General features: G+C 39.6%; 1 protein-coding gene across 1 annotated transcript in view; it reads right to left on the bottom strand.

Moving 5' to 3' along the window:
- Positions 1–8,938: 8,938 nt before the first annotated feature.
- The window catches only part of ppat (phosphoribosyl pyrophosphate amidotransferase), a 69,079-nt gene continuing 51,867 nt past the window's right edge, over positions 8,939–26,150 (bottom strand). Inside the window, exons 8-11 of the mRNA XM_060830681.1 lie at positions 22,150–22,277; positions 16,715–16,936; positions 16,359–16,479; positions 8,939–11,092 (exon numbers count right to left, since the gene is read on the bottom strand). Coding sequence (XP_060686664.1) covers positions 10,908–11,092; positions 16,359–16,479; positions 16,715–16,936; positions 22,150–22,277 — 656 coding nt within the window. The 3' untranslated portion in view covers positions 8,939–10,907. The remainder of the gene's footprint in view (positions 11,093–16,358; positions 16,480–16,714; positions 16,937–22,149; positions 22,278–26,150) is intronic.

Genomic DNA, 26,150 nt, shown 5'->3' with positions numbered 1-26,150 from the left:
TGAAACTGTACGCACAAGCAGCTGCTCCACTGTTATCACACAGCGATCGGTGTCAGCACGGCTATCATGATGTTGACTTCTGTTTCTGGAAGTCTGCACGAGGGCCTGCATGGTCATGATTAGAGGAAACGCTGGCAACAAGGCTTCTCCTCCAAAGTGAAAAAAGTATAGCGTTGGAATAGCACAGCAGGTCAGGTAGCACCTGAGGAGCAGGAGAATCGACATTTCAGGCATAAGTCCTTTATCAGGAATGTTGGGGGAGGGGGCTTGGTGTGGAAGGGCTGAAGAAGGGCTAATGCCTGAAATGTCAAGTCTCCTGCTCCTTGGATGCTGCCTGACCTGCTGTGCTTTTCCAGCATCACACTCTTCATTCTGATCTCCAGCATTGGAATATTGTACCAATCCTTTTCCAGGACTGGTACAATATTCCATGAATGAACATCCACAACTTCATTTCTCTACACCAGTTTACCCATGGAGAAAATGAGGACTGCACATGCTGGAGACCAGAGTTGAAAAGTGTGGTGCTGGAAAAGCACAGCAGGCCAGGCAGCATCCAAGGAGCAGGAGAATCAACGTTTCGGGCATGAGCATTCCTGAAGAAGGGCTTATGCCCGAAACATCAGTTCTCATGCTCCTCGGATGCTGCACTTTTCCAGCACCACACTTTTCAACATAAATTTACCCGTGCATGAGGTAATAACCCTATGATTTATTTTGCTTTAAGAATTATTCAATGATTTCAAGTTTATTTTTTTATTCGTTGGATACACATTGCACTGGTCAGGCCAGCATTAATTGCCCATAAGAAAATGGTGGTTAGCTGTCTTAAAACACTGTAGTTCTTGGGAAGTCGGTGCACCCACAGTGCTGTTGGGAGGGGTGTTCCAGGAGCTTGATCTAGCAACAGCAGGTAGTAGTCTTCACATGTATCCATTGTCCTTGTGCTTCTAAATCAGACAGATCTGATTTAGAACATGCTGTGAAGGAGCCTTGGTGATTTGTTGCAATGCATATTTTAGATGACACACACCACTGTGCGTTGATGGATGGAGTGATGGTTGAAGATGGTGCATGATATCAATCAAACAGGCTATTTTATCCTGGATGACATCTAGCTTCTGAACTGTTGAAGCTGCACTGGTCCAGGTACGTGGAGAGTATCCCATTATGCTGGTTTCATCTTGAAATTGTCGACAGGCATGCTGCGAATAGATGAGATACTCTGCACAGAATTCCCAGCCTGACCCAGTTTTGCTAACAGGGTGTTTACATGGCTGGTTCAGTTCAGTTTCTGGTCACTAGTAACCCTAGAATGTTCATAGCGTAAGATTCAGTAATTGTAATGTTGTTGAACTATTTCTGTCTCTTTTTATTTGAGATAATTATTGCCTGACAATTCAGTGGCACAAATGTTACTTACTCCTTATCAGCCTGTTAGAATGGCAAAAATTCAAAAATACTCTGCTCTAATGCACTTTTAGAGCTTCTGGTTGTGAAAATGGCTATAAAAATTCATGATTTGGAGATGTCGGTGTTGGACTGGGATGTACAAAGTTAAAAATCACACAACACCAGGTTATAGTCCAACAGGTTTAATTGGAAGCACACTAGCTTTCGGAGCAACGCTCCTTCAACAGGTGATTGTGGAGGGCTCAATCGTAACACAGAATTTATAGCAAAAATTTGTAGTGTGATGTAACTGAAATTATACATTGAAGAATTGATTGTTAAGCCTTTCATCTGTTAGAATATAGTGATAGTTTCACTTCTTTCATGTGTAAATCACAAAACCGTTTTTTTTAAGTTGCATTCTTCAGTGAGCTGTTAACAATGGTGATAGCTAGACAATATGTTGAAGGAGTTAGCCCCCTGTGTTCTCTGTCTATGACCTGATGTTTAGATTGTTATCTCACTTTTTAGATTAGAATCAGAGTTTTACATAAATTCATGCAGTTTTTGAGCTCAGAGTTCTACATGAATGTATGCAGTTTTTGAGCAAAGTGCAATGTAACTCTGCAAGTACAAATTCACCACACAAAATATGTGTGCAGGTGGGTCTTTGTCTGTCTGTGTGTGTGTCTGTCTGGGGTGGGGGTTGTGAGTGTGAGAAAGTGTGTGTGTGTGTGTGTGTGTGTGTGTAGTGAGTGCAGAGTGTCTTAAGTCTGGGAGGGGGTGCATGTGAGAGTGTGTGTGGGTGTCTGTGTGTACCTGTGTCCGTGTGTATGTGAGTGTGTGTGGGTAGTGCAATGGTGATCACCTGTAATATGACATGAACCCAAGGTCCCGGTTAAGGCCCTCCCTATGGGTACCGAACTTAGCTATCAGCCTCTGCTCGGCCACTTTCCTCTGCTGCCTGTCCCGTAGTCTACCTTGGAGGATGGTCACCCGAAGGTCCGAGGCTGAATGTCCTGGACCACTGAAGTGATCCCTAACTGGGAGGGAACCCTCCTGTCTGTTGATTGTTGTGCGGTGCCCATTCATCTGTTGTGGCCTTTGCTCGGTTTCTCCAATGTACCCTGCCTCCGGGCAACCTTGCCTGCAACATGTAAGATAGATGACGTTGGCTGAGTCACATGAGTACCTGCCATGTACCACACGTAATAGTGGTATCTATGTCCACAATCTGACACGTCTTGCAGCGACCACCGTGACAGGGTTGTATGGAGTTGTCCTGAGAGCCGGACAGTTTGCTACGAACAATGATCTGTTTGAGGTTTGGCGGTTGTTTAAGGTAGTGGAGGTGTGGGGAAGGTCTGGGTGAGGTGCTCAACCTCATTGATAATGTGTTGCAGGTCACGAAGAACATGGCGTAATTTTTCAGCCCCTGGGAAGTACTGAACAACGAAGGCTACCCTGTCAGTTGCAGCACATTTTTGCTATAAATTCTGCGTTATGATCAAGCCCTCCACAATCACCTGATGAAGGAGCGTCACTCCGAAAGCTAATGTGCTTCCAATTAAACCTGTTGGACTATAATCTGGTTTAACTTAATAAAAATTCACCATTTGTTTTGTTGGATGTTTTTACAATCAAGTTTGATAATATCTAGGACAAAACAATGCGCTTGACTGCTTAAGGTGATGGACATGGAGCCAATAGTTTCCTTTGGCAGGAAAGGAAGGGGCATTTTCTCAGGTTCACAACCAGTGACCAGTAGAATTCCATAGGGATCAGTACCAGGACCATAACTGTTTACAATATATATTAATGACTTGGAGGAAGTAAGTGAATGTACTATAGCCAAATTTGCAGACAAAAGTGGTGGAAAAGCAAACTGTGCGACATTGGTGAGAGGGGGAGGGGATGGAGGTGATATACAGTTTACAGGGAGATATTGATAGGTTAAGTAAGTGGACAAAAAGTTGGCAAATGGAGTATTATGTGGGGAAAATGTGAAGTTAGTTCAGTTGAGTTGACAACCAAAGAGAGCATTATTTAGTCACAGGTGTACAGCATGGAAACAGACACTCAGGCCAACTTGTCCATGCTGACCAGATATCCTAAATTAATCTAGTCCCATTTGCCAGTATTTGACCCATATCCTTCTAAACCCTTCTTATTCATCTACTCATCCAGATGTCTTTTAAATGTTGTAATTGTACCAGCCTCCATCATCTCCTCTAGCAGCTCATTTAATACATGCACCACCCTCAGCGTGAAAAGGTTGTCCCTTAGGTCCATTTTAAATCTTTTCCCTCACACCTTAAACCTACGCCCTATAATTTTGGACCTCCCTACCCTGGGGAAAAGACTTTAACTATTCACCCTATTCATGCTCCTCATGATTTTATAAACTTCTATAAGGTCACCACTCAGCCTCTGATGCTCTAGGGAAACCAGCCCTAGCCTATTCAACATCTCCATATAGCTTAAATCCTCCAACCCTGGCAACATCCTTGTAAATCTTTTCTGAACCCTGTCAAGTTTCACAACATCTTTCCGAAAGGAATGAGACCAGAACTGCACGCAATATTCCAAAAGTGGCCTAACCAATGTCTTGTATAGCCACAACATGACCTCCCAACTGGTATACTCAATATTCTGACCAATAAAGGAAAGCATACCAAACACCTTCACTATACTATGCTCCTGCGACCCCACTTTCAAGGAGCTACGAACCTGCACTCTAAGGTTTCTTTGTTCAGCAACACTTCAGAGGACCTTACCATTAAATGTATAAAGTCATGCTCTTTTCCAAAATGCAGCACCTCTCATTTATCTTCTCAGCCATTTCTTAGCCCAATGGCCCATCTAATCAAGATCCCATTGTACTCTGAGGTAACCTTCTTCACTGTCCACTACAGCTCCAACTTTGGAATCATCAAACTTACTAACTATACCTCCTTTGATCGCACCTAAATCATTTATATAAAATGACAAAAATCAGTGGACTCAGCACCAACCCTTGTGGCATGCCACTGTTCACAGGCCTTCAGTCTGAAAAGCAACCTTCCACTGCCCTCTGTCTTCTACCTTCAAGCCAGTTCTGTATCCAAATGGCTCGTTCTCCTTGTATTACACGATATCTAACCTTGCTAACCATTTTACTATGAGGAACCTTGTTGAATGCCTTACTGAAGTCCATATAGATCATGTCCACCTCTCTGCCCTCATCAATCCTGTTAATTCTTCAAAAAAAACTCATTCAAGTTCATGAGAGATGATTTCCCATGCACACAGCTCCCTAACCAGTCCTTGCCTTTCCAAATACGTGTAAATCATGTCCCTTAGGATTTCCTCCAACAACCTACCCCACACCAATGTCCCTCAGGAGTTCCTCACTGGTCAATAGTTCCTGGCTTTTCCTTAGTGGCACATTAGCCAACTTTCAGTCTTCCAAAACCTCAGCAAATGGCTCAGAAATCATTTCCCTAGCTTCCCAGAATTCTGGAATATACCTGATCAGGTCTGGGGATTTATCCATCTTTATGCATTTCAGGACATCCAGCATTTCCTCCTCTGTAGTATGGACAGTTTTCAACATGTCACCATCTATTTTCTCACATTCTAAATCTCCCATATCCTCCTTCACAGTAAACACTGATTCAAAATACTCATTTAGAATCTCCCCCATCTCCTGTAACTCCACACATAGGCTGCCTTGCTGATCTTTGAGGAGTCCTATTCTATCCCTACTTACCTTTTTGTCCTTAAATGTATTTATAAAACCGCTTTGGATTCTCCTTAACCATATTTGCCAAAGCTATGTTTCCTTTTTGCCCTTCTGATTTCCTTCTTAAATATATTTCTACTGCCTTTATACTCTAAGGATTCACTCGATCTCTACTGTCTATACATGACATATGCTTCCTTCTTTTTCTTGACCGTAACCTCAATTTCTTTGGTTATCCAGCATTCCCTACACCCACCAACCTTGCCTTTAACCCTAATAGGAACATAGTGTCTCTGAACTCTTATTAATTCATTTTTGAAGGCTTCCCATTTTCTAGTTGACCTTTTATCTGCAAATATCTGCCCCAATCATGTTTTGGAAGTCCTTGCCTAATACTGTCAAAATTGGCTTTCCTCCAATTCAGAACTTCAACTTTTAGATCCGGTCTATTCTTTTCCAACACTATTTTAAATCTAGTAGAATTATGGTCGCTGGTCCCAAAGTGCTCCCCCACTGACACCTCTGTCACCTGCCTTGCTTGTTCATTTTTCAGACTTGAGGTAGATTCTTGATCAATACAGAAATTGAGGGTTATGGAGAGAAAGGCAATAAACCTTGTGAGAATCCTTGTTGCAATCATCTTCAATGACATCAGTTGCAATCATCTTCAATGACGAAACAAATTTGAAGGGTTGAACAGACTGTTCCTGTTCCATGTCTTATGGCATTACTGAACTGGTTATTTGCTGAGTATTATCTATCAGCAGTACTTCCAAAGTTGCAGCTACCCCTCCATACAGGAACAAGGGAAGATGCACAGAAAAAAGATCACTACCAAGCCCCACTATCTTGAATGTATAATCACCATTCTTTGTTATTTGATCAATACCCTTAAACCCTTATCCAACCTTGTTGTGGAAGCATCATAACATCATTGAGGACAGTGATTCAAAAAGATATCTCAACACCTTCTGAAGGCCAACAATGGGTCGTTATTAAAAATTGTAGCTGCCAGTTTGATATTTGCAAGGACAAGGAATACCAAAGTTGCAACTTTGAGTTTCTTTCAACCAAATAGCAGATGACTACTTCCACATCGTCATCTGTGGAAGTTCTGAAGATGATGTTTTCTGAAGTTGAAATTAAGATTTAAAGGAATGACTAAAGAAAACTCTTAAGAAATTGATCAGGTTTGGTTGCATCTGTGGAGAGAAAAACAATTCACCTCGAGTCCAATGACTTCGGAGCACAATGAAATGATGGTCAGGCTAATGACAATGATTTTCTGGTGGCATGTCATGAAAATGTTTAGGATCAATACTGTACATTGAGAATAAACAAAAAAGATTTTTATAATAAATGGTGGTGATTCTTGAAATTTTATATTAAAGAAATACATCGATACACCTATATATAGGATATTAAAAATCAATTATTATATTGAAATATAATTTGGAAACCCAAGTAGTTTTTCAAATTTTATGGTCCCACTACAGAACATCCACCTATTGAAACAGCAAAGTTTTGTATTAACCGGCATGTTTTTATTATAAATTATGCACGAATGTCATATACAATTAGACTGCATTTAAAATAAATGGCTAGAGAAAAAGTATTGAAACCTGGTACCTTTATGGTCATATTTTATAAAACATAATCTGTTACTACGAATTAGAGCAGTAGCTCCAGAATCTGGCATTGAGCTGAATTTAATCTCTAATATTTTGGATTATATTCTGGATACAAATAAACTTGCCTTTATACAAGTCCTTTTGCTCATCTCAAAGCACTGCACAAGCAATGATGGAATCTGAAGTGTCACATCTTTCTCACGTAAGCAAATGTGGTAGCTAATTTACTCACAGCAAGGTTCCATAAATGAAGATGAAATTAAATAAAATGGGACTAATTTAAATTTTAAAAATCTGTAACAATGTCAAAGAGAAATGCTGAAGCATTTTGTTTTGAACTCATGAAGACAAACGCAGGAGTATCAGAAATTTGACTATCACGTTCAGTTTTACAGGAGAGAAATAAGGGCTTCTCAAACTCCCAGGTAATTCAAAAAGAGACGAGGTTTCTTTGGTTTTTGGACTACAGGTCTCTGTATACGAATGTGTCACTTCTAGCAAGCTTAATGTAAGCATCAAGGTTTGACTTATCTTAAATTGGTTGCTAATACAGCTGTTAGTGCACTCAGGATTGCTTAGCAAGTGCCATCCCATCAAAGAATCACACAATAAGTCACTTTTTTTGTTTGTGCATAGCAAGCACAGTCTGCCTTGCTTTTTTTTAAAAAAGCATTCTCTCAGAGTATAAGGGGCAAGAGGTCCTCATTGTTTTCTCCACATCTCACCTTGGTCAAAGTCAGCTTGCCAGCCAATCAGCACCCTTTTCTCCTGTAGTATATAATTTTTTGCATTTTGTTCCAAAGACTGCAAAATGTAAAACTTCAGTAATGTCTCTTTTTAGTAAAGAAAATTACAATTGATACAAAAGTAAAAGTGTTACATGAGACATTAATATTAGTCAATGAGGGAGTGACAATTTAACATTAATCATTATTGTAAAATCTGGAATAAAGTCAATAGCATTACTTCTCACAAAAACAGCAATTTCAAGTCACACCCATGCATAGTTAAAATAGAAGAATCTAGAAATCAGTCATTTCATCCTTCAAAAATGTGTTTAAATCTCCCAAACTGCAAACCAACTGTAAATGAACAGACAAGAATTTCCAAACTTGCATTAAACCTCCTCAATAGTTGCACTTTGTTGCATTAAGTGTAACTTGATTTTTGAGTCAGCTTATTACATTCATAATTATTGCTGAACATTTTCACTGGAAATCATTTTATTTTGGAATGTCAAATTTCACCATTAAGCTATTTTCTCATTTTTAAACAAATACTGATACATAGATATTACAATAATACATATGCAATTACGCTGGAAACTGGATATCCCAATCTTTATTTGCATTCTGTAAATTAAATTGAAAAAGAAAAAGATAATCACTGCTTTTAACTTCTGGACTTGCTGGGAGTTGATTACATCATTGTTGCTGGATGCCTGTAGATCTCGTTTGATTTGGTTTCAGATTCAAGCTAATGTCAGGAAAGGCAAAACTGAAAGCAACCAAAAATCTTTGTTGGCAGTATGTCAGTTATAGATGGACACTGTTTCTTTGCTAATTATGACACAGGCTGGGCTTTAATTTTTTTAATGCTAATTCTTAGATGAAACTGAAGATTACTACTCAGATTCCAAAGGTCACAACTTTATAAACACAAGTGGATTAGTTACAAACTCATTTAAAACAAAAGGAAAAAAATACACTGGCAAAATGTGTGTCATTTTGGGTCAGAGACAATTTGGTTGCTACTGCCATCCAGTTATTGTATGAATAGAAGATTTAAAAAAAGAGCTAATTTCATTAATTTGTTCAAAGATCCTGGAGTTTGACCATTTTGTTACAAAATGGTCAATGTTTCAAAAGTCAGCAATAGGAAATGTCAAATAAATCGTTAAGCTACAAAGCATTAAAACAAAATAGTACACTAGTAGAAGTTCAGAAGTACAAGTTATTTATCATATTAATCCATCTTGAGAGTTTCTAGTGATCAAAGAAAGAAAAATTTCACTTCATGTCTTTTTGAAGCTTGATTATGACCAGAAGGGAATTAAAAGGAATCCATTTGGCTCTGAAACAGATCTCAACTTCTGTTGTAAAACTGGCAGAATTCCTTTCCATGCTGAACATAATTTTATTCGTTAATATTCTAAAATCAGAAGTACAGACATTTAAAATGTAGCTTCCACAATGAAAGGAAAATTCTTTTCATTTGAGAATTAAAGATATGATAACATAACAATGGGTATAAACATTCAGTAGCAGATTAAAATTAAAGGACATTTCCAATCTTGAAATGCTGTTCAATTTAAACCTTTGCAGACTAAAGTCATGAAGTTAGACAGTCAGTCCAAGATTCAGACATTCAAAAACTCTAAATGCAAGTATTTATAACTCAATAGCTTCAAGTATTGTATGTATTAAACAAAAATTATATAATTTAGTTCCAAGGTCCTGTCAGCTGATGGCAGATCATCAAACTTCTAATACAATACTAGAAACCATCATGCCCTTCAGCTAAAAAAAAGCAGTTAAAGATAGCTAAACACAAAATTTAGGAAAAACCCAAGAAAGTTTTTTTTAAAATCTCTTACACTGATGGTAGCTTATGCAGACAATTGCATGCATTAAAAAAAAACAGCTGCCTTAGGTTGATCTGAGTTTTGCTAGTTGAATATCTAAAAAACAAGTTATGCACTTTGGACCAGTTTGGGAAGGTCTTTCTCTACCAGTCTTCCTCACAGAGTTAAGTAAGTTGTTCGGAGAAGTAAGGTACCTTTTGAATATGGTCCTGGGGCACTCTTAGAAGCTGTCAGGTGCCTTTTGGGACAGGTTCAAGTTGACATAAATACGCACAAAAGGGTTTCAGGTGAAGTCAAAGGAATGTTAAGGCATGCAAAATCCATATTCTTTAAATATTTGAAAAAAAAAAACAAGCTGTAGTGTCAAATGAAAAATCAGTGGCACAAAATATCAGTGCTTACTATTTCAGTACACATACTATTTCTATGACAGAAGCCTGAGAGCTACCATAGCAAGATTAGTGGCACATGATTTGTTTCACAACTTATCGTAGTAGGTTGCTGGTCAGTTCATAGTTTTACTGACAGCCAAATGGTCATAAACCTTTTCAAGGGGAACTCTTATAAAAAACAAGCATTTAAATTCAAAGGAATACAAAAATAGTGATGGGGTTTCATCAGTTAAGAGTTTCCTTTGTGAAATGAGTTAATCAAAGTTAAACAACTTTAATTTAATTTCATCTTAGCATGAGTCTGGAGGTCTGCAAGACAGATACTGGGTGAGTTCATTTGTAAGTGTAGTGGTAAATTGAGGTGGATAGGAGGCATGAAGTACATAGGCCATGAGGTTTAGGCACTGTGGCACAGGATTGAAAAGTATGGTCCATGGAGGCAGGTGGAGCAAATGAGTTGGCATGGCAGGAATGCTGGAGTGAGGGCTGAAAAGGATATTTATTGTTTTACTCAGTTCTGTAACATCTTCAACAGAGTGCACAGATGCTGATCTTTCGTTAACCCCAGACTTAAGAGCAATCAAAAACTTTCAGTAGTTGTCCACTGTGACCTAATGTTTTAATGTGAACTTGTTACAGGTTAGGTTTTAGAGCAAGGAACAGTCCAAACACTTCAATCCCAATCCAGGAGCTAAAAGCTGGACTATGCTTAAAACTATGTACATGTAAATTATAAATCAATCATCAAAAGACAGTGCATTGCTTAGTACGCTCACATTAAAAAGGTACCTCATCAGTTATTTTTAATTCAAATTATTTCCAATATATTTTTGACAATAGTTGCAAGTGTGTTTGCCCTTTGCAGTTAAAATAGTTTCCATCAACAATAATTCATTTGACAGTTCTCAATAAACTCTATAGTTGACACATTCTTATCGCAATGTACCATGAAAAGCAAACATCATGCATGGAGATGGTGATTAGTCAATATATAGTGTACATAATGGTGGCACAAGAATGCATCCATGGGAACACCAAGCAGATACAAAAAAATACTCAATTGATTAAAAAAAAAGTCATGGGTGCTGACTAGAAAATAGCACCATGATGTCCTTACATACTGTAATCAAATCATAACAAAAAAAACCTTTAGATAAAAGCACTCAAAACTATACAAAGTAATTTTACCATTCAAGCTCCACAGGGTATTTTCCTGTAAGACAAGCTGTACAGTGACCTGTTTGCCTAGAAGATACTTTTTTCTCAATTTCACTATTATTTAGGATGGAATTTGTTTGCTGGCTGTTAATTCCCTCTTGTACAGCAGATACCAATCCATCGACAGAGAGATAAACCACGCTATTTGCTCCTATATTTAAAATAAAACCAAGAAATTTTAAAATATTTAGTAGTTAGGTCATTTAGCCTTCAGTGTTAACCAAAGCATATATACAACAATATTTTCAGAAAAACAATATTATATACTGCAAAAGCTAAATTAAATATAATTTACAAGTTAGGAGCAGGAGATGACTATTCAATGTCATTAACATGCTCCAGGCCACTGATCTCGTGATGATTGAGGCCTCAACTTTAATTTCTTGTATACCCTCTATACCCCTTGACTTTCCTTGGCAATCAAGGATGAATCTAACTTAGTCTTTAAAATGACCAAAGGCTGTACTGACACTAGTCTCTGGGGAAGGGAATTCTAGAGACTAATGACCCTGGCAGAAAACATTCTCCTCATATGTGTCTTAAAACATGTAAAGCAGGCAACAATTCATCCCAACCCCTTGAACTCAATGCATTCTACACTCATTTTGAACAGAAAGCCAGTGAAACAATGTCACCTGTTCCAACAGGGTAAAAAACAATGAGAGCAGATGCTAGAAACCAGATTCTAGATTAGAGTGGTGCTGGAAAAGCACAGCAGTTCAGGCAACAGAGGAGCAGGAAAATCGACGTTTCGGGCAAAACCCCTTCATCAGGAATAGAGGCAGAGTGCCATAGGTTGGAGAGATAAATCAGAGGCTCTCATTTATCTCTCTACCCTCCAGGCACTCTGACTCTATTCCAGATGAAGAGCTTTTATCCGAAACGTCGATTTTCCTGCTCCTCGGATGCTGCCTGAACTGCTGTGCTTTTCCAGCACCACTCTAATCTAGCACCTGTTCGAACAGCCTCAGCTGCATCTGTACCCACAGTCACTATCACAGACCTCAGATTGGAGTTCTTAAGAGTGAACACATGGAGAGCAACTGAATCACAGATGGAGTCCCTGGCTGTGTACGCGATCATGTGTGGATCATCTAGTGGGAGTATTCGCTAACATCTTGAAACAACTGCGGACTTCAGATCTTGATAAGGAAACGTTAAAGAAGACCATTACAATCCCAGTGTCAAAGAAAACTCATGTAGCATGCCTCAGTGACTACGACCCAGTGGCTATGACCTCCATAATTATGAAGTGTTTGGAGAAGTTAGTCATGGCTCAAATAAACTCCAGCGTACTAGACTGCGTTGATCCTCTGCAATTTGCCAACAGTCACTACAGGTCACAGCAGATGCCATTTCCCAAGCCCTACACTTATCACCCCGGAGCATCTGGAGAGTGAGGTAAAATACACAAACCCCGTCCATAATGACCCTCTGAATAGCATCCTACCCACTCCCCTCCCCTATCTCCGTAACCCCGCATTTCCCATAGCTAGCTCACCGTACCACACACATCCCTGGACACCAAACGCAATTTAGCATGGAGAAAATGAACAATGCAGATGCTAGAGATCAGAGTCGAACGTGTGATGCTGAAAAAGCAGCTCAGGCAACATCCGAGAAGCAGGAGAATCGACGTTTCGGGCAATGGCCTTCATCAGGGATGAGGCTTATGGGCCCGGGCCCAGAGACAGAGATAAATGGGAGGGGTTGGGGTCAGGGTCAAGGTAGCCGAGGATGTGATAGGTAGATGAAGATGGGGGAGTAGGTGATCAGCCAGAGGATGGTGGAACGGATAGATGGGAAAGGTGATGGACAGATCAAGAGGGCTGGACAGAGATGGAGGCTTGTGACTGGGATAATGTGGGAGATGGAGAAATGAGGAAACTGGTGAAATCCACATTGATCCAGTGTGGATGCAGGGTCCCAAGGCAGAACATGAGGTGTTCTTCCTCCAGGCGTCGGGTGGTATGGGTTTGGCGATGGATGAGACCCAGGACTGGCATGTCCTTAGCGGAGTGGGAGGGGGAGTTGAAGTGTTCAGCTACAGGGCGGTGGGGATTAATTGGTGCAGATGTCTCAGAGATGTTTTCTGAAACGATCCACAAGTTGGCATCCTGTCTCCCCAATGTAGAGGAGACAGGGCGCCTCTTGACCTGTCCATCACCTTTCCCATCTATCCACTCCACCCTCCTCTCCGACCTATCACCTTCTTGCCCACCTTCATTTACCTATTGCATTCTCAGCTACCTTCCCTGCAACCCCCCCCCAAATAATCTCTCAGACCCTTGGCCTACAAGCCTCATTCTTGATGAAGGGCTTATGCTCAAAATGTCAATTCTCCTGCTCCTCGGGTGCAATTTTGCGCAGCCAATCCATGGAACCAGCATATCTTTGGACTACGGAAGGAAACCCATGCAGATGCAGGGAGAGAATGTCTGTATGGGGTTGGCATAATTGTCCAAGAATTGAACCCATATCCCTGGTGCTGCGAGGCTGCTGTGCTAACCACTAAGCCACCATGCCACCCTGGTAACTTGTTAACCTTTAGATTAGATTAGATTCCCTACAGTGTGGAAACAGGCCCTTCGCCCAACCAGTTCACACCGACTCTCTGAAGAGTAACCCACCCAGACTCAACTCCCTCTGACTAATGCACCTAACACTACGGGCAATTTAGCATGGCCAATTCACCTGACCTGCACATCTTTGGACAGTGGGAGGAAACTGGAGCACCCGGAGGAAACCCATGTAGACACGGGGAGAACGTGCAAACTCCACACAGGCAGTCGCTCAAGGCTGGAGTTGAACCTGGGATCCTGGTTCTGAGGCAGCAGTACTAACCGCTCAGCCACCGTGCCTTTAGTTCTAATGGTTTTCTCAGTACACTTTCCCTGATGACTAACTGCTTCAAGTTCCTCCCTCCCTTTCAACTCAATTTATGATAATTTTGTAAGAGAATATTGGATATATTACAGCACAGGAACAGGCCCTTCAGATTGACTTGGATCCCATTTATCACCCCCTGATAAAAGGAGCAGGAAATAACATCACCACAGGAAATGATATCACCAACCCAAGGAAAACTAAACACATTGATGGAGAGTGGACCATGCCACCAGTGCTTCATTTGGAGGCTCACTGATGATGTTACCTTGTATGGTGACGAAACACCTGAAAACGAACCTTCTACATTCAGAACCATAACCTGAGCTACAAATCTTCTCAAAACTCGCTAACTGCTATTGTCCCTGCTTCTACCATCTCTCCTGGCAATGCATTCCAGGCATTGGTTTAAAAAAGGAACTTTGCTCGCACATCACCTTGAAATGTTTCTACTCTCAACTAAACCTATGTCCCCGAGCATTTGACATTTCCATCCTGGGAAAAAGACTAACTATCTACCCTATTCAAGCCTCAATTTTATATACTTCTATCACATCGCCCCTCAGCTATCATTGCTCTAGTGAAAACAAATCAAGTTGAGATGGAATCACAGATCTACAGCACAGAAAAAGGCCCTATCAAGTCTGTGCCAGTCAAAAGCAAGTACTTATATGAATCCCATTTTCCAGCACTTGCCCACAGCTTTGAATGTCTTGACATCGCAAGTGCATGTCTAGAGTTTCTGTCTGTGTTTGAGGGTCCTACTGTTCACATATTCTCATCTTGTTTATCCTACCCAAGTGCATAAAATTAAATTCCATTTGCCACTGATCAACTAAATGACCAGCATGTCTACATACTTGTAAATCTAAGGCTATATTCCTCACTATTTGCCACCATACCCATTTTGAATTATGAATTTACTAAATCAACCCTCCTACATTCAAGTCTAAAATCATTTATATATAAATCACAAACAGCAAGGGCCCCAATACTGACCCCTGTGAGACTCCAAATGGACACAGCCTTCCCATCGAGAAAGCACCCTTCAAACATCACTGCTTTCTGCCACTCAACTAGTTATGGATCTCATGAGTTCTTACCTTTGCTATCAGTCTCCCATATAGAACTTTTGAAAAAGCCTGGTTGAAGTCCAAGCAAAAACACTGTCCTCATCCACACAACTGGTCACTTTAAGAAATTCAAATCAAGAAATATGAACTACCTATGTTCCCATTTGTTTTGTTTTGACATAATCCATAAAATAGAGGTTATACATATCCATTTAACTTTCCAAGATGGGCTGCACATCGTTTTATAGACTTCCTGGTTCTATGACTGAAATATACCATGTAGTACACAATGTTTTCTTTAGTGCTGATGAGATCAGTTTGCCTTTACTTTTGCTCTTCACTCTGAATTCACTCTTCCCTCCAATTTCCCATTCTCACCCTCCGTCTCACTTTCAAAGTTCCCAGTGTCAGTTGCCATCTTTGCGCACTGCTTCAAGTGACTTCTCTGACCTGCTCCTGGCTCTCTCAGCCTCGAGTCCCAAGTCCTGGGACCTCTTCAGCTACTGTCTGCACTAAACAACTTTTGCCACCAGATGGAGCTTGCTTAATGTAAAATAGGCATCTGAGGAGTTTAATTGTCTTTACATTTACAATATTCACATTATATTTTTCAATGTATTTTGTTTTGAAGGTTATTTCATTTATGAATGTGTTAGAATTCAGCGTTTCAACTTAGTTTTTCAAACAAAACTAGAAACTTGGGAAAACTCAGGGCGTCTGGCAGCATCCGTCACTCGACCTGAAATGTTAACTCTGCTTTCTTTCCATAGATGCTCCCAGACCTGGCGAGTTTTCCAGCAATTTCTGTTTTATTACTGATTCAAGCATCTTCAGTTTTTTTTAAATTTGTTTTATAACTTTTCAAAGTTTTTTTTCCCCCCTACTGAAAAGGTCCTTAAATACCAAGAGTATTACTTTTACATTTAATGATTGATTCCTTTGGTTATTACAGCTAGAAATGGGCAATACTGAATACATATAATACAGCATTTCAGCTTGCACTTTGGTTTTCCAGGCAAGAAAACATTCAAAAGGAACCTAATTCTGACATACAATTGATTTTTGTGGGAATCTACATAGAACCACAACTTTTAAGTTAGGAATGATACTATTTGGTAATTTTTAACAAATTGATAGGCTTCACATTTATGCTGCAGTGGTCTGTATGGTTGCTCTGCAAAAATGCTTCAAAACATGAAATGTTATACATTCAGATAGTATGCTAATAAGTATTTGTCTACAATTAAAATAATCAAATAAAGGGAAGTATTCTGGTACAATTTAACCATTTGCAATTAAAAAGCTGCAGTGAAACCAAAAGAGGTCCATCAAGGCATGATTTGTCTGGTTAGCACACAAAACCTTTCACTGTATTTCAGATTGTGACAATAATTAATCAAATCAAATTTTACCATCACTAATATCAGATTGTACAATAAAATAGTAATCTTAACAAACCTATATAGCCTGCAAGATCTTCAAATTCTGGTTTGTTGGCAATCAATTCTTCTTTCGTTGGAATGTTAATTCCCATGTAACAAGGAAATCTTATTGGAGGTGAAGCCACACGGATGTGTACCTATGAAAACAATTTTCTAAAGATAAGAAATCTCATATAGTCCAAGCCCCTCAGTTGAAGAAAATCATCTAATTAAAACATATTTTGAATGATTACTTAACATACTACATCATTTGAAGAAATAAGTACAGAGAAATGGCATGTTCAAGAACACATTAAGATTTTTCTTAGAACATAGTTAATTAAATTTATCTATACATTCAATTTCATGCTAACACACAATGTTGTTTCATACCTCTTTTGCACCTGCTTCTTTCAGGACTTTAATAATTGGAGAAATTGTATTCCCACGTACAATTGAATCATCTATTAACACAATCCGCTTTCCAGCAAAGTTGTCACTCAAGGCTCCAAATTTTTGTGCTACTCCAAGTTGCCGCAGTCTTGTATTTGGAGCAATGAATGTTCGACCTACATAACGGTTTTTGCAGAGCACTTCTACATATGGAAGTCCTGCCTGTAACAGAACAGGCACAATTTGTAAATTGCCAAACAAAAGTTAACCTTGAACGATTTTAGAATGAGACTCATGGTCATTACCTGCTTTAAAGCACCTAAACTGTTAGGATAGGGTTTAAAATTCTTTCCCTTTGATTTTCAATTGCTTCTGATTCTGAACCAGCTTGCCTTTTACATCAGTGGTAGCCAATACTTATATATTGGTGGAGGGCGACTTATTTTAAATTGTTCTCACCCTTGGCAGGCCATGATAGTAAAACTGAACTCAATCATAAAAAATGCTTAAAACTATGAAATCGATAATGGGAGAGGGGAAAAGGTGGTGATAACTGGGATCAATCGAAGGAGTTACTAATGCTGACTTTACATTGTGTGGGGTACACTTCCAGCTGGCCTTTCTAAATCTTATTAGAATTTCAGCATCAGAAGTGGGTTAATTTTCAGTATAGGTTTCCTCTTCTCTCAGCCCACTTTTCTTCTTCCTTCTCCAGTATCTCTTCCATGCTCTCTCATGCCCTTCGCACTCTACATCTTCAGCTTCAAGAAAATAATCCATGGCACTTTTATAAAAAGCAAATCTTACCAGTGAAATAAACAGCCATTAAACAACAAAACTGCTTCTCAAAAGTTGTTGAAAATGAAGTTAACACAGCTCTGTACCAAGGCAGTGTTGCAAGTCTCAGTCTTAACAGTCTACTACAAAAACATTAGCGTAAACCCAAAAAGTTCCCAGGAGCCACCAGCCCTTACTGATGACTCAACAGGGCTGGTGTTGGTGGACTTGCACACACTTTACCTACATATCCAGAACCCAGGCCTTTACGTGCTGCCTTCCTATAGCAGACAGCAATTCCTACTCCCCTCCCCTTGCTTTTTAGCAGCAGCTGAATGACTATTTCAAGGTGGTATCCTGGGTTGAGGAGGATCCAGATGAGAGTTCTCTCCACAGCAGATCCTATTCCTTTCCTTCTGTGAAATACTGTGGTTTTTGGAGTTCTGGAATTGAAGCAGAAAGCCTCCTATTCCCAGAATTTGTCTTGCAGTTTCATGACCAAATCTCCAGGCTGTTCACTGCTCCTTCCACAAATGCAACTGATGCACTCACCAGCAAACGTGCAACAGCACAATGAAGAGAGAAAGGGCCTCTGGTTGGAGGAGCAGCTCCTTGCCAAATTTATGAATGAGCTGTAATTTAAAACAGATGTTATAGAATCACAGAATCCCTACAGTGCAGGAAGAGACCATTTGGCCCATTGCGTCCGTACTGATCCTTCAAAGAGCTCTTCACCCAGACCCAGCCACCTACCGTATCTCCATAACCCTGCTTTATCACAGCTAATCCACCTAGCCTGCACATCGCTAATCACTATGGACAAACCAGAGTAACCAGCGGAAACCCACACAGAAGGTGCAAACTCTACACACGCACACAGTCACCCAAGGTTAGAAATGAACCTATTGTGAGGCAGCAGTGCTAATCACAGAGCCACCATGCTGCCCGAATGTTGGGCTGTAAAGTAATGCTGTAGTGTATCATGTGTGGTCTGTGAGCCGTAGGTTAGGCACCACTAACATATATTACTGGTACAACATTCATAACACTGCATTGCTACTTAGTTGATGTTTAGAAATTCAAATGATTTAACTCTCTTGATGAGTAATGAGGTGCTACTGAGGTAGTGAGGTTGACCATGTACATCTCAGCTTGCCAGACACATTCGACAAAGTACCACAAAGAATATACTCAAAAAATTAAAGTCTATGCATTTAAAAAGGGACAGCTGCACTCAGGATATCAAAATTGGCCACAGGACAGAAAGAGGGGTGTTGAGCCTTTTATTAAGACTCAACAGAAACAATGTAGTGTTCCCCAGAGGCTACTAGAAATAGGGACAAGTAGAAGTGGTGAGCTATTCAGCCTGTTGAACCCACTTGGTATTCGATGAGATCATGGCTGACCTGATATACTTCAAATCTACATTCCCATCTACACTATTCTTCTCGAATAAGGGGTTGTACATTTAAGACAGAGGAGGAGGAATTTCTTCTCTCAGATGGTTATGAATCTGTGGAAACATCCTCTCCATATCCAACTGGTTAAGACTCCTCAGGTTTCTATTAAGTTGATTCTATGATTCTATAAATCTTCTCAATGCCAGTGGATACAAGCTGCGCACATTCTATCTTTCCTCATAAGGACAACCTGTCCATTTCAAGAATTAGTTCAGTAAAGCTTTGCTGAGCTGGTTCTATTTACATCCTTCCTTCAATAAGGTGTTCAAAACTGAAAACAGTACTCTGGATGCAGACTCTCCAATGCTCTGAAATCTCTCACCATTTAGATACTTTTTTTCTTCTTCTGCCAAAGTTGACAATTTCACATTTTCCAATATTATACATCATTTGCCAGATGTATGTCCACTCATCTATCTCTATTTGTAGCCTCCTTATATACATAGGAAGGTAAGTTATGTATCAACAAATTTGGCAACACTACTTTCTATCCCTTACAAATATAGAAACTGTAAACGATTCAGTGGAGCATCCTTTGTTCTCTGAAGTGGAGAATTGCAAAAATTGAGAAACTCTGATTCTGAAAACTAAACACCCTTCTTCTAGACTCTAGCCAGAAAAATCAATTTCTCTGTATCTATCCTGTCAAGTTTGCTTAGAATCTTGCAATAACACTTGTTCTTCAAATCATCAGGGAATATAAATCCAAATTTCCCAGCCTCTCATAGGTCAAACTTCTAATCCAAGGAATCATTCTTGTGAACATGTATTGAACTTCGAAGGAATTATATCCTTTCTTATATAAGGAACTGTATGCAGTACTCCTGATAGAAATATAGTCTCAGCAAAGAGATATACAATTGTATCATGATAGCCTTTCTACTGTACTACAACTCCCTTGCAATACAAAAAATGCCAGATACCTTCCTAACTGCTTGTTAAACCTGCTTGTTAATTTTTTTGGACAACGATACCCACATCTCTGAATATCAGCATTTTAAAACTTTGCACATTTTATATATATATAAAAAAACTTTTTCGGTCTTCCTACCAAAATGAATAATGTCTCATTTATCCACATTACATTCCATCTGCCACATGACCACTCAATGATCTGTAGCGCTGTATTTGCAGCCTCTATCCTCCTCATACCTTACAGACCCATCCAACTTTGTATTATCAATAAACTCGGCTAGATCACTCCAAGTATCTTAAACTAAATAACTAACGGTGTTGGCAAATATCAGAGAACCCACTTGTCATAACATACCAACTTGAAAATACAGGCAGTCCTCAGGTTACAAATACACCCAGTTTACAAAATAGCACAAAACAGTTAATAAATGTCTCACATTTTTGTAATGAATAACTCTGGGCTAGTGAATAGTTGAGTCAATGAGTAAATGTTTGGGGATAGTAATCAGCAGTTAGACCAAGTATTAAACTGAGTAATAGTTACATGGCTGGTCGAGGGATAAGTCCTGTGTATCTGATCAGAGATTTTCACTAAGGGTCTCAGACTACAGGGAATCAGCCAATTTGAAAGTTAAAATTCTCAGGCAATTTCAGTGTATGTTGGTCTGTTACAGATTCTGTGGGATCCTGATGTGCATCTCCAAATTTCTGTTCTCTCTCCTATTATCTGAAAAATTTGGTCCATCACACCAAACCAACAAGGCCTAATTTTATGTAGTAACCTTTTAAGTGACAGCTTGTTAATTTTGAAAATTCAAACACAACACAACACATTTACTATTTTACTGTTTATCTACCTACAGTTACATCCTCAAAAAGCTAATAAGATTGTCAGTCATGATTTTCCTTTCATAAAAGCATGCTGATGCTTCTAAATGGTTTGTTGCCAGTTCCTTAACAATAGCTTCCAACAGTATCCTAAGAACTGATATCAAGCTAACCAGCCTGCAGGTTGCCTATGTTCTCTCTTCATTTCTTAAAACAGTGTTACAAAAAAAACCTGCCAATTAATTAATTGAGATGATTTTAGAAGAAAACAAACAGTGCATCTTTTTGTTTCTTTATTTCTTCTCCTCTACAGCCATTAGAGTACCTAAAAAAAGTTCTCACTTTTATTAGCTATTTAGTTCTTTTTTTTTTAAAAAGTCTTTTCTGCTGTGAAGAACAAAAAAATTTGATGGTTTTTAACCAATTCCTTATTCCCCATTATAATTTCTCCTCTGGAAAGCACTTGCTTTTGCTACTCTCTTCCTTTTTACATAGCTGTAGAAGCTCTGACAATCTGTTTCATATTTTTTGCTAATTTATGCTTTTTTAAAAAACTATATTGGTCCATTGTTCTTTTTGATATATATTTACAACCTAGATTTGGGTATAAAGATGGAATTTCAAAGTTTGCAAATGACACAAAGCCTAAACATAGTAAACAATGATCAGGATTTTAACAGACTTCAGGGATCTATCAAATTATGAAATGGGAAGTAAAGTAACTTTTACACAGAAGTGGTAGTTTGGAGGAAGGATGAAGACAGACAACTTCAACTAAACAGTTGTAAAAGGGTGCAGCAATCTGGGCTGTGTGTACACTAATTGTTTGAAGGTGAAAAGAAAAGTTGGGAAGACTTCAAAAAGAATAGGATTCTTGATCTTATTAATAGCAAGAAATTTATATTAAGTTAAAATACTAGTTAAATCTCAGCTTAATTGAATAATGTTAATTCCAGACACCATACTTTCATCGGTTATCAAGGCCTTGAGATAGGCAGACAAAAAGGATTTAGATGAATGGTACCAACAGTGAGAAACTTTAATCTTGTTGAGAGACTGGAGAAGTTTTTTTCCTCCTGAAAAGTTTAAAAAGACAGGTGTTCAATACTATGGCTTAACACAGTAAAATAAGGAAAAACTGTATTAAATTACACAAAAGTCAACAACCAGAAAACATACTAAAAATCTACTTTCTGTTAAAAAGAACTTAGGTTGTTGCGATCTTGAATACGTTGGCTAAGGTAGTGGTGGAAGGAGACGCAATAATAATTTCAAAAAAACACAAATGCTAAAAAGAAGAAAAATTATAGGAATATGGGAAGTGAGCAAGGCAGTGGGCAATTCTACCAAAGAGCCAGCACAAGCAAAATATGCCAAAGAGCCTCCTATTCTGTACTGTTTTATGATACTACATTATTGCATTGCATTATTACGTTTTATGAGTTTATTACGTACCTCTTGTGCATAACCAAGTGCTGCTGGAGTAGCAGATTCAGGAACCGTACTAACCAAGTCTGCATCAACAGGTGCTTCAATAGCAAGCTGCCGCCCACAACGCTGCCTGACTGTATATACCATCTGTCCTTATAAATTGAAGGAAAATAAGATAGGAGTGAATATAGTCCTGCTACATTAAAAAGTAGAGATTCAAGCGATTACATGAAATGCAAATATGGAATCGTGTCTTTTTTGCTTAATTATAGGGGCACCTTTTTTTTCTCAGAGGCAATTTCATTTTGAAATAAAATTTAATAAGATTGCATGTATAATCAAAGTACCATAACAAGTGTCCCCAGTCAGCACAGCGAAGTATGCTAGAAAGCGTGCCCACAGTCAGCATTATAGCAAAGCACTCTGGGGACAATGTCAAAAATTTATGTGGCAAGAAGCAAATAATTAGATGAGTAAGATTTGATGAGTATTTATACTTTTTTAAAAACCATTTATGCAGTTTGCAAGGTCTTTATTTTGGGTTTATAGTTTGGAAGGGCGATAGTGCAGAAACCCAAAGAAGGGCCCCAGAGTAGTTAGTACTATTTGATTTTAAACAAAACGTAAGAGCTTAATTTAAGCTGTGAAAGGAGTGCTCAAGACTGGGCTATGTTCTTGCTCTCTAAATGAAGTAGAGCACAGTTCCAGTGCCCAGGACCAAATGTGTACAAGAAATTGCTCCAGCTGCAGATCCTGGGACCCTGAGTTTTGGAATATCACCAGTGGTTGAGGTAACTGTGAGGGTGACAGTACCATGGATCACACATTCAGAGATGGTCTTTCCACAGGCAGGGATGGAACGAATGACCATTAAGCAGAGAAACAGTGCAAAAATCCTGTGGCCATTCCATTTCAAATCAAATAATCGACTTTAGATACTGTTGGGGAGGTAAGGGGAATGGCCTCTTGGGGGATGGAGGGGGGTAACAACAGCCAGATTCACTGCATCACGGTTGGCTCTGCTGTACAGAGGAAGAGGAATGTGTGAAACACCAATTGCAATACGGTATTCAAATGGAAGAGTAGAGACATTTCAGTGGCTGCAAACAAGGCTCTAGGATTGTACATGCTCCCAGCTATTAAGGTCAAGGAAATCTCAGTGGCTGCAGGACATTCTAGAATGGGAGGATGAATAGCCAGTGTCATGGTATATATCTGTACCAAGGACACAGGACTTTTTTTTTTAAAAAATGAAGTCCTAAAAGCAGAATATCAGGAGCTGGGAAGCAAATAAAAAAAAAGTAGGACCTCAAAAGTTGTGACCTCAGGATTGCTATCAGTATAACGTACTAGTTCAGGTAGAAATGGCAGGATACATCAGATGAAAACATGGCTGGAGAGAAGGTGCAAGGAGAAGGTTTCAGCTTTGAGGTGTGAGACTGATTCTAGGCAAGATGGTTTCAATACATGGAGAACGGGTTGTTCCTGGGCAGGACCGGAACAAATGTTTGAAGGAGACAGTGACAGGATTTGGCAGAGTCAGCATGTATTTACAAAAGGGAAATCACATTTGACAAATCTACTGGAATTTTTCAAGGATGTAACCAGGAAAGTTGTTAAGTCAGAGCCAGTATATGTGGTTGATATTTTCTGAGCAAACTGTTCAAAGAGGTCATTATACATTTCTGGAGCATTGGGACTGGAACCTAGGCCTCCGGCTCAGAGGTAAAATATTACTTAGACTTTGGGAATAGTGTATTGATATGGACAGGGAGCTAGGTGGCAGACAGAAAACAGTGTAGGAATATTAAAAAAAAGTCATTTTCTGAACGGCAGCCAGTGACTAATGGGTTGCCACAAGCCTGCTTGGACGATATATCAATGATTTAGATGAAGGGACAGAATGTAACATCTCCAATTTTGCAGACAACATAAGTTTGTGTGAGAGGGTCAACTTTCAGGAGGAATCAGAGATACTTTAGTGTGTTTTGGACAAGGTGAATGAATGGAAAATGAACGGCAAATTAAATGTAATGTGGATAAATGTGAGATTATCCACTCTGGTAGTAAAACCTGAAGGCAGATAATTACCTCAATGGTGATAGATTGAAAAAGGGGGAGGTGCAACAAGTCATAGGTGTTCTTGTACACTAATTGCTAAATGTAAGCATGCAGGTGCAGCAAGCAGTGGAGAAGGTAAGTGCTGTACAGGCCTTCACAGTGAGTGGATGCAGGTACAGGAGTAGGGATGTCTTGTGGAGTTTGAGAGAGCACATGTATGCAATTTTAGTCCTCTTATCTGGGGGAGGTTGTTCTGCCTATGAAGGAAGGGCAATGAAAGTTTACCAGACTGTTTCCTGGCATAACAGGACTGACACGTGAAGAAAGACTGATCAGTTAGGGCTATATTCACTGGAGCCAAGAAGAATGAAGAGGGATGTCACAGAAACCTATAAAATTCTAAGAGCACTGAATAAAGTAAACACAGGAAGGATGATCCTGATGAATGGGGAATGCAGAACCAGAGGTCACAAAGTAAGGAGAACTGGTAAGCTACTTAAAACCAAGAAGAAAAAAGATTTCTTCACCCAGTGGAATTCTCTGCTACAAAATGCAGTTGAGCCCAAAACACATGTTTTTCAAGAATAAGTTAGATATAGTTCTTAGGGCTAAAGGGATTGAATGGTATGAGGAGAAAGCAGGGACAGGGTACTGTGTTGGATGATTAGCAACAATTAGATTGAACAACAAGGCAGCTCGAAGAGTTGAATGGCCTATTCCTGTTCCTACTTAATTTCTATGCAGAGTCAGAGATTTTATTCAAAGCTACATTTTGACATCCAAACTCTATAGCTACATTTTGAGTATAAATGCAGTGAGTATAAATACTCACCCTTCGACGCCAAGTGCCATTTTGAGTACAAGTAGCAGCGGAGGTAAGACGAACCCGGAAGACTGCAGCTAAGGTAAGGCAGTTTTTTAAAAAAATTACTTACCGGTAGCGGACAGCGGTGTTTTCCCTTTCACAGAAGGAGCGGGAGCAGCGGGGCAAGTGACAAGGACCAGAGGGGCATCCGGGAAGGAAAGCAGTGACCATATATATCAGCAAGGCGGTAGAGTCTCCCACCCGCCCTCCTCCTCTAACCTAGTTTTATAAGGTAAGGTTCATTCTAAACTTCCTCTATTGAATATAAGTTTGTTATTGATTTTATAGCAACTTGAACTAAGCTTTCTACTTTCGTACTGAGTGCATGTTCAGATAAGTTGGGTATGGATGCTCGGGCAGTTGCTTACTCCTCCTGCAGAATGTGGCAGGTGGAAGACATGGCACACGTCTCCACTAGCTACATCTGTGGGAAGTGCACCCAATTTCAGCTCCTTGAAAACTGTTAGGGAATTGGAGCTGGAGCTGGATGAACTACGGATCATTCGGGAGGCTGAGGGGGTAATTGAGAGGAGTTACCGGGAGTTGGCCACTCCTAAGGATCAGGACAAGGATAAATGGGTTTGAGTTAGGGGGAGGAAAGGGGACAGTCAGACAGTGCAGCGATCCCCTGTGGACATTCCCCTCAGCAATAAGTATACCGTTTTGTATACTGCTGGGGTGGAGGGAAATGACCTACCAGAGGAAAACCATAGCAGTCAGTTATTTGGCACTGAACCTGACACTGTGGCAAAGAAGGGAAGGCGGCAGAATAGAAAAATACTTGTGGTAGGAGACTCAATAGTTAAGGGAATCGACAGGAGATTTTGTGGTCAGGATCAGGATTCCCGGAAGGTATGTTGCCTCCCTGGTGCCAGGGTCCGGAATGTCTCCGATCGGGTGTATAAGGTTCTAAAAGGGGAGAGCGAACAGCCAGAAATCTTGTTACATATTGGCACTAATGATATAGCCAGGAAAAGGATCAAAGATATAAAAAGTGATTTCAGGGAGTTAGGATTGAAGCTGCAAATCAGGACAAACAGAGTAGTGTTCTCTAGTTTACTACCGATGCCACGAGATAGCAAGGCGAGGAACAGAGAGC

Source organism: Hemiscyllium ocellatum, chromosome 1 (genome assembly GCF_020745735.1).
Source record: "Hemiscyllium ocellatum isolate sHemOce1 chromosome 1, sHemOce1.pat.X.cur, whole genome shotgun sequence".
Taxonomy (NCBI): domain Eukaryota; kingdom Metazoa; phylum Chordata; class Chondrichthyes; order Orectolobiformes; family Hemiscylliidae; genus Hemiscyllium; species Hemiscyllium ocellatum.
Note: the sequence above shows the minus strand (reverse complement) of the source record. Positions and strands in the feature narration are given on the sequence as shown.